The 16,450-nt window shown below is 36.7% G+C and overlaps 1 protein-coding gene across 8 annotated transcripts in view; it reads right to left on the bottom strand.

Annotated features, from left to right (window-relative positions):
• The window catches only part of PDE1A (phosphodiesterase 1A), a 206,501-nt gene that overhangs the window by 139,878 nt on the left and 50,173 nt on the right, over window positions 1–16,450 (bottom strand). For 3 of the 8 annotated variants that reach the window (XR_001878058.1, XM_017835072.1, XM_017835061.1), the window contains exon 1: window positions 11,672–12,003. Coding sequence is in view for 7 of the 8 variants with exons in the window: in XM_017835072.1 (XP_017690561.1) it covers window positions 11,672–11,775 (104 nt within the window). In the remaining variant the exon portion in view is untranslated. The other 5 variants (XM_017835017.1, XM_017834998.1, XM_017834989.1 and 2 more) reach the window with 5 other exon arrangements.

Raw genomic sequence — 16,450 nt, 5'->3', positions numbered from 1 at the left:
CGTATCTTATATTTTCTTCACTCAAAAAACCCAAACCTCTTTTCAGAAAAATCTGTAGAAAAACACATGTTGTACCTGAAGGAACAAACTGATTCTTGGATCCTAAAGTTTTCTTACATCTCTGAACTGCAGTCTTGTAAAGCTACAAGATTCTCAGGTTTTTCAGGCTGAACCACAAAGCCCCTGTACAGCCAGGAACTGGAGTACCTTTAAATATTATTAGATCCTAATGGACTGAATAAAAGCAGATGACTGAGCAAGTAGAACCCATAGCTGGGCCGTGAAGTACTTCTTGCTGAGATACAGAACTGCATTATGCAGCAGCCCTTTTGTGCAAATCATCAACTAATTTTCAGAAGTGAAGCATCATATGGAGATTTTTGTACTCGTGCCCATGTAGAAAGCTGGAATTGATCCCATGCATGTGGTACTCTGCCAACTTCAGTAAGGCATGGGTGCCAGCTAAAGACAGATTTAATATAGCTTGTACAATGTAGAAAAATTTCAGTTCCATGCCAACAGGATCATCATAATGAGAATCATTGTCAAATGATAAGAATGCATTTTAGTGTGAGAAATCACATCTGTTATCACTTTACATTGCCATTATAGAGCTTTACACAGTATTTTTTGAGTCTATTTCAATTCAGAGTTACCATATGTAAAGCTGCAATACTGTTTTTCATTACTGGGAATGAAAAGAATACAGTTAACCTCTAAAACTTCTATGAATTCTACCTTTTCCTCAAGATTATTCCCCTTGAAATCTTCCTCTGCTGAAGCTAATGTCTTATAGTATAAAGTTTCATTCTATTCCCTTGGTCATTGAAACTAAGAATGCATTTGAGATTACATTTGACATATAAAGGTTGAAAAGTATTTAAAAATAAAATTCTATTAATAACCATGTTTCCCTATGTAGTAACATGATTCAAGGACTCTGCAGCTTCTGTGTCCTCTCTCCCAAACCAACAAGATGATTTTAGCATTGAACTGATGATGAAAATGTTCTGAACTTTCAAACTAAAAGTCTTAGGTAAAACTCATAGGAACTTATGTACTTTCATTAACTCATTATCTACTCTATATTTTGCTTCCATACTTCTATGGGAACACATGGACATTTTTACATTACATACAACGCCATTTTGGATACAGCCCTTTCTCTTAGGGAAAAGAGGATGAGCAAAGTACTAGAAGGCTAAACATGCCCTCATATTAAGACAAGGTTGACTCTTTCAAGTATCCAGAATTTATCTGGTCAAAGCTGACTGTAAGTCAAGGGAGAAAAATAGATGACAGTGGTGGCTCCATATGGCTTATGTCCACCTGAGCCAAATATTTTTTCCAGGAATTGATAATATTAAAATCTTATGTCATGGTTGTTACAATTAAAGGATCAAATCAAAGTAAGACTTTCTATAAGAATTCTAATACCATGTTTATTTTTCCTTTTATATTATATGAGTACACACATTGACATAGTTGTATTAAATCTATCATAATTTAGTCTTCTAAAAGGCTTTAAGTGTTTGAACAAAAATTTGGGGTTTGGCTCTAACAATGATAGGAGTAACTCAGAAAGTTTAGATTGAACTATAAACTCTCATAAACCCTCATAATCTTCTGGGATGTTCCATATCCTGTGTTTACCTTGTATCCAGCTCTAAAACAGACTTGCAGCTGGTTTACATTCACATTTAAACCTTTTTGTCCCTGTCAGCTAAGTAGGTAAACCATTTTTCTCCTAGCTAATGTTCAGTTTCATACAGCATATGAACCACATTCAGTACATTAGTGGCGAAGGAAAAGGAAAAGTTTTGATACATTAAACCAGAATTAAGAATCATATAGCCTAGGCCATAAGTGTTCATGAGCTGTCCATTTGGCATTCTTGGAAATGCAATTTCTCTTTCACAGGAGAGAAATATATTACTAATCTTTTATTTCTTATCCAAAAGTCTCTAAGTATGCACCATACTTTTTTTAATTACAAAACCAGGAATATGAATAATTATATAGGTTCATAAGTGTATTGAACCAAAATGTTTTAAGACTTTCATGCCTAGTTACTTCTACACATTACATATTTAAACATTTCTGGAACAGTAGGATTTTCTAGTGATCAAGTGGAGAAGGAATCTCTTTTTGATGTGTGGTTCACATGAAGTAGAAAATGGCTAATGGAACTACTCAAGATAATAACCAAAAATAAAATTAAATATTCCTCTCTTGGAAGCAAAGCTTCCTCACAGTTATCACTAAACTATTTACATGTGTATATTATTACCATCCTTCATTTTGACATGTCTTTGACAAATATTTTTTAATATTTCTAGAGAAACAAGCAATATTAAATCAATCTGCTTAGAAAGGAAGTTCGAAGTCAAAAGGCCCGAATAAGCCAAATTTCTATTTACCACATTTTAAGTTAGGAACAAAATTTACATCAACCAAAAAATATCCAGTAGAGATAGACTTATTTTTAAGAGTAAAAATTCTTTTCACTTCTTTCACATATACTCCCAGCACTATAAGTAATGCTTCCAATAATCTAATGATTGCAGTTTTCCTTCTAGAGGTAAGTGTACTGTTTCACTCAATAAATCAAGACAGACAGGTTTGAGTAGTCTCTGTGATGGAGACATCAGGAAAAAACATTATTATATGGCACTTCCAGTGCCATATAATAATTGGCCACAGTTAAAAGCATAAAAGAAATTCTTTACATGGAGAGAGGGAGACATAAATTTAAAATACTCAAGATAAATTAATTTGAAGTCTCATCTTTGTTCTAATTATTTAGATTGAAGACTTATAATGTCTGTTCAAGAGAGATATAATACTAAAATAGAGTTTCCTTGTCACAGCAGTATATGGCAGGAAGAAGGCTACCTCCATCTTACTGCCATAACTGCTATAGGACTATCTCATAAACCTGTTTTGTAAACTAACTGACATGATGGTTGGTGAAGGTGTCGGTAGCTACTGAAATATAAACCTTCTCTGATACTTTAGCAGTTTTCTGTGAGAAACATATTTTCATGCACAGCTTACTTTGCTTATAAAACTCTATCGATCTTGGAGATTTCCTGACTATAGGCAACTATTCCTCTGTGTTGCTCAGAGCTGTGCTCCCAGGTCATCTTTGGCAGCACAGGGACCAGGACAAGTGGTTCTCAAATAATGAGGTGGCTGGCACCTCACTTTAAGGTATTGGAAGTAGAAAAATTCAGTAAGAAATATTTATTCAAAATTTTTAAAAGAAATTTCAGGATACTCATTTTTCTGAGTATTTAATCTTGGGGGCCTTTTTCAAGGGTTTTTTAAATGTATTTAGTTTTCTTCAGAGCAGGAATTCTGCATTCCAGCCCACCCTAATGGAAATTAGTGCCAATGATGTAATGCTTTTTGCAGTGCAGTTGCCTGTACATCAGAAAATAACACACTGATGATAAAAAGGGACTGTCCAAAAGGGACAACAATTTGCAGCTCCAGCTGAGCCTGGTATGTTTGCCATCTCTGCCAAACAGGTGCCTCAGTTATCTTAAGTGAATATATCTGAGGTTAGGAAATACAGTGATATTAATAAAAATCTTCCGTTGAGAGGAAAAGAAAATCAAACCTTCATCAAGCATCCAGTAAAAAGGAAAAAAAAAAGCTACTGAATTAGACTAAGTAGTGTTTGATATTTTTGTTTTATTTTATCACAAAATAAAAACAAAACAGAAGAAGAAATAAACTATTCAAAACAAACAGTAAATAAAAATACGAAACATTTAACTGCAGTTAAGCATAATGTTAGACATTAATTCTTCCATAAATTCTGCAGACAACACAGAAGAAAAAAAATTAATTTAATTTCAAATTTTCCAGGCAGAAGAATAGTTCAGTATTGTAGATGAACTAAAGAAAGAAGTAAATTCTACCCAGTACTTGGTTTCTTAGTGTCTTTCTGGCATAAATTATACTAACAGTGAATGATTCAAAAGTAACTGCCTCCAAACACTATTTATCAGAGAAATTCACAACAATTAAATGTCTGTATAATATTTATGGAGGCTACTTGTTTTCCTGGGGGCGCCAAAAGTCTGGAGAATGGTTGGGTCAAACAAACTGCAGCCAATGTCAAACAATAGATAATGGAGCATAAGCACTTGCATAGACAAACATCTTCCTTTAGATCACTCCCTGTTAAATAACACTGCTTCAAATAATATCTACATTATGCTTGGAAGGTTGAACTGCTGGAATTCAACAGTCTCTAATTCAAAAAAACTCACTAAACAAATAGCAACAAAATCAGACAAAAATGCTAAATAATAATGATTACAAAAATTTATTTGTGCCATCAGGCATCAGCCATGAAATCAGTGAAGAAGACAAGAAAAAGCACATTTCTTTTTCTCTTTTCTTTCTTAATCTTTTTTAAACATCGGAGGGATATTTGTAGAACTACTAATTCTGGAAAAAGCAAAGCTTTAACATACGTCTCATTTTAGTGTTCTCCAGCAAGGTATAGTGGTTTCTCTGGAAGGCCTAAAATCAAATGTATTTGCCTAAATTATAAAACAGACAAGCAATTTAGGAATACCTTTTGTCATTTTACGACACCGACTCAGATGAGCATTACTTCTCATACTCATTCAGAAGAACCCATAGTAAATCTCATTACGGTCCAGCTTCGGGTACAGACCACAACAGCACAATGGTAGCTCATGAGTACTCATTCTCAGGGCATTCACATCAAGAAGAAAAACAGTTTTAATAAAGCACTTTTCACCATTTTTCCGATTTGCAGACACCCAAAGTATTGCCAGTGGTGAACACGAGCTTTATACAGCAAAGGCAAACAATAGGCCTGGGGGATTAGATTACAGTTCTGTAACTGCTAGTTATAGATTACCTAGCAGTGCTTAACTGATTCAGCTGGGGTGCCAATACATGATTACAATGGTCTTGAATTAGCCAAAGTACACCACACGGGTGTTTAGATTGGCCTTCTTTCAGGCCAGCTTTCTATAGGCTACAGAAGCACCATAAAGCTGGACTGACATGGGTAGTACTTGATCTTCATAAAACTTGCTATTTCCAAGTTAACTTTTCAAGAATATTGGAACAAAATTGAACCCTCAAAAGTTCATATTGGATCAACATTTTTTGTCATGTTTTGATACAATACTAGGTACCCTAATGTTGGATTTACAGTATCCCAGAATCAAGGACTTAAAACATGACAGACTCAAGACTACAGTTGTTTCGTTAGAGAGCTGCTGAACCAGGACCCTCTCCTTTCACTTCAGGTAGTCCCATCCTCAGACAACTTCCTCCTTTTTAAGGATGCAACTAGGTATTAAAACACAGAAGGAATCCAACCTAGGAACTGATGAGGTTTAAATTTATAGTAGGGGAAGAAAAAAACTTATTGTTGGTTTTTTCCATAGAAGAAATGGCATCAAAACCAGTCATCCTGAAACAGCTAAGAGCGAGCATGGAGGCAGCAATGAGAATTAGGAGGCACGAATGAGTCATGGGGAACAACTTAATCCATGATGGCTCCTGGAAAAGGTCATTTTTTAGGGACCCTGCATCCGACAAACTCCCTCAGCTCACAGAAAATCTCTCTAGAAATCACTTTTCCAGCAGAATCCACAGGAATAAATGCAATGTCATTTTAACGGTATTTGACTTCACTTATGAAATTACATATGCTGGCAAACAGTCAGCATCCCACAAACTTTAAGGAACAAGTCACATAGTTCTTTAAGACCACTATGCCTTGCATATATGTGTTCAGGAAATGTGTCTATGACTGTGCTGTAACCAGCAGCATCCTTTAACAGAAACTGAATGTAGTTCTTTACAAGTCTAAGCAGTTTTCTAAAAGAGGTCGGGGAGAAGTCTGGCAGTCTGCAACACTGCCTGACTAATTGCAAAGCTTTATGGACTGTGAAAACTGAGTCATTTCATTGTCAGCTGTAACTTTATAACTGATGTACTCAATTTCTGTTTAGCTTCCCTTAACCACAGCAGAGTGCAGTTATCTCTTCTTTTAGTCACAACTGCTCAGTTTTCCCCACCTCCCTGGCAAAATTAAAGGATTGACTTCATAGTAAGTTCTGACTGCCTCTATAGCTCCTCTTTACGAGGCCTTGTTTTAAAAGTTCCATAAATTGCATTGATGACCTCAAGTACATCATGAAATTGTACGGGAAGGCAGTAAAGGAAAAACAAAAATGCTACCAAATACCTGCTGTCACCAGAGAATGAGTAAAGTACTCCATCACTCTGCAGTCTGTGCATCAAGCTTAGCCCATTTGGTCCTTGGTGGGTTGATGGGTTGGTTAATTTTCCTTCCTTTTGGAAGGCTCTGGATGTCTTGGGAGGCGGGGGCGTTGACAAAAGTAAAACTTACAGGTTAGATACAACAATACAGAAGCAGTGTAGGACTCTCTTCCATAGTAGATCTCAAACCTTTTTTTGCAGTCCTAGTTGTGAAATAGTCTCCAGTGAATGGCAGCAGAAATAATTGCAATGCTTTTGTTCTAGTCCTCCTCCAGAGATGATACCAAAAGTAAACCAGATCTGATGGCAAACACAAACAAATTGGAACTGTACTAAATGGGTTCACTCCTAAATGATTATTTTGACATCTTACAGGAAAATTGTCAGATGCAATTTTGATAAACCTGAGGTTATGTTTGCCTTTCAAAAGTATGAAATGAATGCCTATTTTTATTTCAACTTCCACTGGTAACTATGTAATTTCAGTATTTAGGCACTTGCATTTTTCTAACTCTATATAATTAGCAAGAGAAAAGGCTTTTTTTCTCTCCTATACAGGTATTTTGACTTCGCTCCGTTATGGAGGTGGAGCAGAATCTGGGAGTTATATGGGGGAGGGCAGTATGAATTCTGAGTTTTTGACCATTAGCTCTCAGGAACTGTGGCAAGCTTCAACATGCAACAGCTAAACTGGAGAATGAAGTTTTTGAAAGAAATGTTTATAATAATTCACCAGTCTGCAGGGCAAACAAACAAGGCCCCCTGCACAAGGAGCTGACAGGAGTTCAAAATAGGAGGAAAGTAATTATTTGTGCAGTCAACTATATACAACCTCTTTCTAGGCAGAGATCTGAACAGAACACTTATAAGGTAAATAGTCACAGTAAGCATACCTCAGGAAATTTTAAAAGTGTTGGATGTAGCATAAATAGAGTCAGAAGTCTAAGCTAAACAAAAATACAGAATATAGAAGTTTGAGACGTCATTTAATTGCAGTTTAGCAGTCAGATTCATAAATTGTTATCTTTAATCTCTTTCACATTGCACTAAGATACAATACTTAACTCAATTGGACACATATGTCAGGGGTGTATGTACATGTTCATTTAAAGCTCTAATAGGGAATTTCAATATTTTATTGTATTATTTGCAGACCATGAGACCTGTAAAGACGTGCTGCTACTGTTCTTACTGATATCATAGGCAAATTATGGTTTGTGCACCACTTCTTAAATCTGTAATCATTCCTAGTAGAGCTTTCTATGAGCACAGCAATATTCACCTACCCACAGTAAATTGGAGGATTAGCATTTACTCTAATCCATCAACAGCACTGGAACATGCCAGAAATTGCAGAAAAAAATTAGTATGAACCTGAAAATTAATTCTATACCTCCTGTACATGATAATACCTTTCTAATAAGCAAAAATATCAGTATTCTAATATGACTAGTTAAAGAGTTCTCTAAATTGCTAATACTAAGTAGCTAAAATATCTAGACTTATTGAAAATTCTAAAATTTTTCATATTATACATTTAATTAGATACATATTTATAAGCTACAAAATTGTAATTATAAGTTGTTTACCTGACTACTCAGGTGCAGAAACAGACTTTGGTTTTAGAATCAAAAAAAGCTGTTCACAATTTATAATTAAACTATTCTTACTGTAATTATAGCACTAACAAAACACATATCAATCAACAGACATCTCATTATATAATTTCCTCAATTTTCTGTTCAGAGCATTTCTGAAATCAACTTTAGTTTTGCTTAAAGTCCTCTTAGACATATTTGTTATTTGGATGACTTTTAAGAGTTTATGATTTTCCTTTAAAGAAAAGTTTTCACATTAAAAAAAAAAAGTAAAAATAGGTCAAATTACAAGTAAGAACTACTTGAAATATATATATCCATTTGTTCCTCATGTAGCTAGCAGTAAGTGACAATCTGTCCTGCTATTTTTTATCATAGTTATCCACCTGTAATTCTACCTCTTCTCTTTTCATTTGTTCAGTACTTACAAACTTATAAATCTTTATATCATAATATGTTAATTTTTGATAATGATAATCTCTTCAGTTAACCTTTACTAAACTATCACAGTTTAGGCAAATAGAGCATAGAAAAACGGGCAATAAGTAAACACAAACATCAAATACTGTATAAAACAAAATTGGAACAAGAAACCTGGAAAAAGAACGGAAAGACCTCTTTGTCATATCTGGTTCTGGAAGCTGTTCTATAGCTCTTACACCAGTATCCACAGACTTAGTGAAAAAATGACTGGGTGTTCTGGTACCTTTTGGCCCAAGAGGCTGCTAATCTGGATTCTATTTGATGCCTTTAAAAGAATTCTCTCTTCTGATAATTCAGCATTGAGGAGGAAGCCATTTCTCTACTTTCCTTGACATCAAGCCAAATTTCCTCAAATCAATGACTAATGCCCCTTTTGTCTCTACAAAATGTGTATGCGTGCAGTTTGTCACTGCAGCATTGCAGGATCAACAAACTGGGTCTACAAGTACATCCCTTTTAGTGTCTAAAAGTTTAGACTCTCCTTTCTGCAGCAGTTGGGGTCTATTATGTTGGATATGGTGGAAACGAAAGGGAAGAAGGTAAGGAAAGAAGCTTATGCTTTTCTTCAGATCCCTTTTGCCATCCAAAGTAGCACAAATTAGTTTTAACCAGTGACAGCAATAACACATATTCTCTTTAAATTAGTAAAAATTTCATAAACTAGCCTATACTAGCCACATGTGAACTCCAATTTCCCAAACTCTTGGGACCTTGGATTTTAAATTTTTCCTTTCAGAGATTTTCTGGTTTCTTAGAGACAGTTCTAGCAAATATGCTTGTCTATGAAAACCATTTTTTTCACTAATGAATTTAAGGCTCAGAAATGGAACCCACCCCTAATATTATGTTTGACAGTGAGAGGGATACAAGAAGCTACTCGTAAAGAAGATGTCTACCTGCAAAATAAAATAAGATGGCAGGAGATGTCTGACAGTGCTGTGTTAACATTGAGTGAATTGTCAGACAGACAACATATACCACAAACAGACAGTTTCACACAATGAGGAACACCACAGAATTAAGTCAAGTCTACCTGCAGAAGAAGGAGAATACCAAACCCTGCAAGGTCAGTAAGCACAAAGAGCTCTTCTTCATGTCTGGTTTTCTGCTTTCTGAACCAAAATTCTTTAAAGAACTGCTTCTCTTTCTGAGCTCCCTACCATGCTCTATCAGCATGTGAAGACAAACTCTCCTAGGTAGCAGATCTTCTAGTCCTCTTGACACCAAAATACATTTAAGCTAGAGATTTAGTTACTGTCCATAGTAAGATTCCATCCAATAGAGAATAAAAGATTGAGGGAGAAAAGGTGTAATCAGTAGCATTAAATGGCCTGAGGAGTCTCCCCTGGCCGGGCTGTGACAAGGTGTCTTCTGAAGTGGAAGGTGTACAACACTCCCCTTCAGTCAGGCAGCTGGAATTCCTGCAGTGGCTTGAATGGCTTTTGTTTTTACTCTTCTGCACAACAAAGAATTATAAAAGCCACAGTATTATGTAAATTATTTAGCAGTCCCTCATTATTTGTTTTTTTTCTCTTTCCATGAAGTACAAAACATTAGAAGCTTTCAGTCTGCATACTGAAAATATTTAATTCAAAGACCAGAAGCTACAGTCAAGACAGAAACATACACTACTCATTTTCCCAACTAAGTCTTGTTTCAGCATACTTGTGTTTTACCCACTCAGGTACCAATAAAATCAGTACCAATGCTAGGGATAAAGTTATGAAATTCAAATTACTATCTTCTCTGCCAGATAATGTCTTTGATTGCAGCATTGCTGCAATTGCAATGTAAAGAAATAGAGTTGGATTTTTACTTACCATACAGAAGACAGACTATGGCTGTAGGGCTGCATATATTGTTTTAACTACTTCTAATGCATGAACCTTATTTCCTGAAGCTCTTATACTGAGTGTCATTAATGTTTAGTTATTTACATTAGTGTAGTTTAGTTATTACATTAGTTTAATGCTACCATCCCAGAGGCAGCTGAAAGGAAATGTTTCAACTCAAGAGTCCAGTGATAACAGAGAACTTACAGAACAAAAAAATGCAGTAGCTTAGACCCTACACAAATGGAAATCTGCACAAACTGATGGAGGTCTCCAGCAGGGGAAACTCAAAGGCAAAATGTGTGGCATCAGCAAATGATCAAAATATTTGCTCTGCTTTGTGCATTTTGGGGTTTCTAGTGGAAAAATTGTTCCCAAAGTGTGAGAAAATATTCAAAAGCATATCACAGAGAAGACATGATAAACTCCTGGCCATAACTGAAAAGTGACTTTCCAATGAAGCAAACCAATTCCTCTTGAAAGAGAGGAGATGGTGGAAACCCCCTTCCACACAGCCACTTTGAATTTCTACCCAATGCACGGGGGGAAACGAGCAGTGCCATAGCCAATGCATCATAATCCTCGGCACTGTAAATAACCTGTTTACCTTCAGCAGCAGAGGCACTATATAGCATCTGTGGAATACCTTTAGAAACCCAGTATTTCAAATCTTTCCAGTAAAAATAGGAGTGCCATTTCCTTGCTTCCAAAGCAACAAATGTAACATGTATTTATTTGTAACATCCTAACATCAGCTTTCAGAGCAAAAATCAGGCAAATACCTAAAAGAAGGTGTCGAAGTTTGAGGGATTTAGGATACACTAGTTTGACAGAGTTTCTCTCCAATAGCCTGCAGATATTTATTTACTGATTCAAAAGTCTACAGTGAAAACTGCATTTGAGAGGAGTGGATTAGACACAGCAGGTGCATAAGTGGTCCCTTCAAATAGTCCTTCAATCAGTTTCTAGCATTAGTGAACACCAAAATAATTGACAAAAAACCAGAGACACAGCAACCTTCTAATAGCTAAGCACCTTTTAATATGGACTTCTTTACTGGTACTCTCAAAAGGCAAGGTACCAATACTTCCTATAGAATTGCAGTAATTTACTTACCCATACATACTGACAGGAATGATGAAACAGCTCCAGAAATGCTGATTCTGAAGATAACATTTACAAAATCATATCAGAGCTATGGAAGTGTTAACCTGAAAGGACTTACCTGCATTTTAACTTGGATAATAACTCTCATTAGTTATACATCTTTTAAATGAGGTGGCTGAACCTTATACAGTCTGACATTAATTCTAAGTACCATTGTAAATGAGAACGATGTACTGTATTATGAGAGCAAATACTCTTCATCGCTTAAAAATAACTCTCCCATTTGCTAATTGGTCATTTTAACAAACAGAAGAAAACTATCTTTCCCAAGGAACAGAACAAAAGCCAAGGAGAAAAGCTACTCACATTCCTTTGAGCCGTTGCCACATTTTCTCTGCATGTCCTCCTATTTGATACTTTGCAGAGGCGCTTTCCAGTTCCCGAGTTGTTTCAGTCGCTCGAGCCCCCATCGTTATTGTCCTACAGCGATACAGTTACAGTCAGGCTCAGCAGCAAGTAAAAGCAGTCTTTAGTCCACTACAAATTTCAGAAGATCCACGCATGTTAGACAGTAGCTGCTGTCATATCAAAACACATCAGAATTACAACAGCTGAGGGACGATCCTGCCTGAATTGCTATTCACTGACAGACAAATCCACTCTTCCCCCCCAAGCACAGAGCAAGTACACACAGCTCCTCTGACCTCACGAGTCTAATCCATACGGGTGAGCCAGCTACTATACTACTGGCTGCTCAAGCTCCTTTCTCATGCACTTTTCCTGCTGTAGGAATACACACAGCGGCACAAAAGATTCCTTAAAACGGACTATGATTCATTGCCATGAAGGATAAATGTGAATGGCTTTAACAATCCAGAAGGAAAGAAAGGCTGGTTTCTGCTCTGCAGGTTGGAGAAACAGGCTGCAATAGGAAAGCAGATGGTAGAAGCCAGTATCAGCCACATCACCCTACAAAAAGAGTATATGTTCGAATGCCAGAGCTTTCCTCTCTTTAGTTGATCCTGAATTGTTTCTTAGTGAATAAATATCTAGCAGCCTCTCAAAAAAAATATGACTGTACAAATGCTAAGTCTGCAGCAAAGACATATATAAATCCCTGCAGAAGAGAAATCAGAGAGCGCTACAGGTTATTGAAGGAATATGCTGTAATGATGACTGTTCACCTTCTCCTAGCAACTCCACACAGTAGGTAACTGTCAATTTAACTGGTGGAAAATGCAGCAGCTGCAACACAGCCCGCTCTGTGAATCCGTCGGGACAGCAGCATGTGTGTCAAAATCTGATGCTGAACTCTGTGTGTCTGCCAGCAGAAAAACAATTCAGTGCAGGCAAACAGCAAAAGGGTTGAGGGCTAATCAGTACATCAGTCGTGCAGCAGATTGCCTGCTCTGCCTTTCAAATGCAAACCTAAGAAGCTAGCTGTACAGCCAAAGTCCGGGTTTGGAGAGGGCAAAGGAGAGGATTTCCTTGCTGCTTGCTCAGTCACAGACTTGGGTTTGCAGAGCAGCTTCTCCACTCTGTAAATAGCACCTGTCTTGTTCGGTGAGTCAGTAACAATCTTCATTTCTGAAGCAGCAGCCAAATAATCAAATATATCCAGACTTATCTCAGTGATCATGTTTGTTTCAATCAGACTAAGAGCTGTGCAAGAAGCCAGGCAAAGAGGAGTGTGCCAAGTGGGAGTAAATATGTCTGAGCTTTGTCAGCTACTGGTGCCACTGCCAGTTGAGAAAAGGAGCTCTGGGTCCACGATGGAAAAGTGAGGATGAGCATCCTCAGATGGTGACTGGAATGAGCCTAAGGGTAAGGGATGGATATCTTGATATGGCTTGAACTAAACTGCTTTTTCTGTGTTAAATTTTACAACAATGTGAGATGATGAGATGTTCCCATCTGATGCAATTGGCAGAAATGGATAATACTACTAAGTACTGAGGTTCTTACAGAAAAAAATAAAAAAGAATCTCACTGCTTTGAAATAATCCTAGCACTCCAGAATTTCCTAATCAATTTTCTTTCTCTAGGACATCTTTTATGTACATTATAGAGATAAAATACACCCTGTGAAATTTACAAACCAGTATGAGATGCATCTTTTGCTTGATGATTTCAGGTGGATAATTAAACATGCCCACTACTTCTATGGGTTTAGCACATACATAATTTTAAACTGCTATTAATTCATGGACTTTCACTGCATTATTCCTGACTCTGACACACAAGAATCAGTCCCATAAAATTCATTAACAATATCTGAAAAACAGTCACTGGAAGAGCAAAATCACAATTTTTAAACAGCATCATAAGACAACAAAGAAGAAACACAAACACATGTTTTTTCAAAAACTCTAAGGCAGTTATTTGGTCAAAGGCAGCAGTAGTATCTTTGAACCACTTAAAAGCTTCCAAACTTTCCACTCCTGTTATGTGTGGAATACAAACAAAGTTTGTAAGAAAAAGTATAAATATCCTTCCATGGAATAATTAATGAGAACATCTCACACGAATCTGGGCTCTTCCCTGACTTTTAAGTGTCAAATATCTGAAGCAACGCAAAGAAATTAAGTATTTATAGAAACCACATAAACCTCCAGGGACAGAGGGAAATTTTAAGGGCCTCTTTTTCTCTTATGAAGTATTTTCAGCTCTTGTTGTCTAATTCTACAATTAAAAAAAAAGTGTTGTTTGCAACCTATTCCCTCTCCCTCACAAGGAAATCAGTGTTGAAAAAATATTTCTTTGATTTTCTGGAGAAAAGTATGAGAAGGTAATATCCTTCACGAAGGAAGGAAAGTGCAAACTGCCCAAACATCACTGTAAGTGGAGACACACCTGCTAACGTCACCAGAACTTCACTAAAAAAAATTGTAAAAACTCCCTGAAGGACCATGCCACTGCAATAATAAAAATTCATACAAGCAAAAGCACCTGGCATGGCTTAAGCAAAGGACAAAGAAAGCTGCCTCCACCCCAAAGGTTTATCCTGAGAATGAACAAAGTAAGCCATCAGAGATGACACTGAAGGATGAAAATGTATCTCTGAAAATGAAAGAAAGAGCGGGAAACACTTAAAAACAGATAGATAAGGCATTTGAAAGTCAAGAAAGTTGCCAGAGAAATTGTCCTGTATGTCCCTAAGGAGAGAGAAACAAACCACCTAGAACAAATAAAACAAAACTTTTAGGTATGCCGTTATCTTGAAAACATGAACAAAAAATCCTTATTGAGACACTTGGAAAGGAGAGACCTTTCTTCCCCTGAGCTTCTGTGAATAACACTCAGAGAATGAAGCAGCTGAGCCTACTCCCTTCCTCCGGCTCAGCAGAAGGCAGGCACGGCGGCTGGGAATGACAGACCCAAAGCAATGCCTGCACACCTCTGGCTGCAAGTGGTGATCCGGGGCAGAAAGCACAGAACTGTGCCACTGGAATATAGATAACAACCATACATACAGCTTGTACATAGCAATGAGGGAATCAGAGGAGGAATTACAGACAACCCGACTTGCTCAGAATTACAGATCTGTGCCCCTGCAGTACAAGCAGGTCTAAAGAAGATCCAGAATACCAAACAATGAGCAGCTACTTTAGGAAGCCACGCCAATCAGAGAGATAGCACCTGAAATGAGACATTCTCCTTAATAGTTTTCATCTTTGCACTTCCTGTTCTTGTTCCAGTTTTCTATTCTTGCCTTACCTAACCCATTGTTTGTGCTACAGTCCCGGCAAGTTATTGTTACAGTCCACTTTCCTCCTAAAAAAACCCTAAAAAATAATCTTTTTTGCCCTTTGCCCACAGCTTTTTCTATTTTTTTAGATTTCATCTTAAAACTCCCATACTAAAGTCAACACTAAAGGAAAGCCTCTGTTAGTCAACATGGAGATACATTAAAATGGAAATCATTAAATTCACCCTTAATTACAGCAATCATAAAACTATCCCAGTGCCACTTAATCCTCAGATAGGAAAATTTACACTGCACTTCTCTTCTTTCATGTAAAAATAATTCACTTCAGTAATAATAGCAATGCAAAAGAATAATTTTACAATACACATACCAGTAAAGAAAGCAAGTTGGTTTTTCAATATTGAGAGACCTTCACAGTTATGCTAAAATCCACACAGTTGCAATGAAAAAAACTTACCTTGAAATTGGGAAAATCCTGCAGCTAGATCAGCTAACTAGCTATAGAAAAAGGAAAGGGATTGCACAGGTTTTGATGAGGAGAATTAGAGCTTTCTTTAAAATAAATTCTCTGCTCCTGAAGGGAAATTAAATATGCTGCTTTGTTTAAAATTAATCTTCAAAACATCTAACTCACGACACATGGAAAATAAGGAAGTACCAAGAGACCTGAGGGGTGACTTGTCAAACTAATACTCATCCTTCCAAACCTGACAACACAAACCTCCCTGCAGTGAAACTGCAGGAGAGCCATGAACCAACTAAAAAATTTGAAAACATAAGTAAAAAACCAAAGCAAAACAAACCCTAATAAAAGATAAGATAAATTTATTGTAAATAGTGACAGCAAGTATTATGTTTGTATGCTGTATGTCCTGGCCCTGATCTGCCAACCACTAATATACATTTAATTGTAATCAGGTATAGCATTGCACTTATTTGCTGGGTAAGACAGAGTTCAACAGCATTGTAAATAACAGAGTTAAATCACTGAAGAACTGCCTGCCAGTGCACTTGAGTGGTAGTTACATCGTACTTTGGAACCTAAGATTGGACAGAGATCCCATCACTCAAATTCTGCTGTTGCAGAAAAGGAATGGTTTGCTGGACAGTGTCCTCGTGCTTCCTTCTGCCCTCCTCATTGTCTATTATATTCGTATTTGTGAAGTGACATGCAATCCCCTTTTGCAGAAGCAGAGTTTTTAGCTTGCTTGCAATGCCCAAATGTCTGAATTATCAATCAAAAAGATGTGCAGCAGAGGAAGAAAAAATACTTGGTCTTACTAAAGTTCATGGACTTTATTTAAATATATAGATCTTCAGCAATCTGGTGATGGTAAAATATTGATGTTACAGTAATCTTGGATTTTCAGATTCTCCACAGAATATATTAATAAAATTAGTACAGTTACATAATTGAGGAATAGCAACTTTAAAGA

Source organism: Lepidothrix coronata, unplaced genomic scaffold (genome assembly GCF_001604755.1).
Source record: "Lepidothrix coronata isolate B3197 unplaced genomic scaffold, Lepidothrix_coronata-1.0 Scaffold7, whole genome shotgun sequence".
NCBI lineage: Eukaryota > Metazoa > Chordata > Aves > Passeriformes > Pipridae > Lepidothrix > Lepidothrix coronata.
This window is presented reverse-complemented; position numbering and strand designations above follow the sequence as displayed.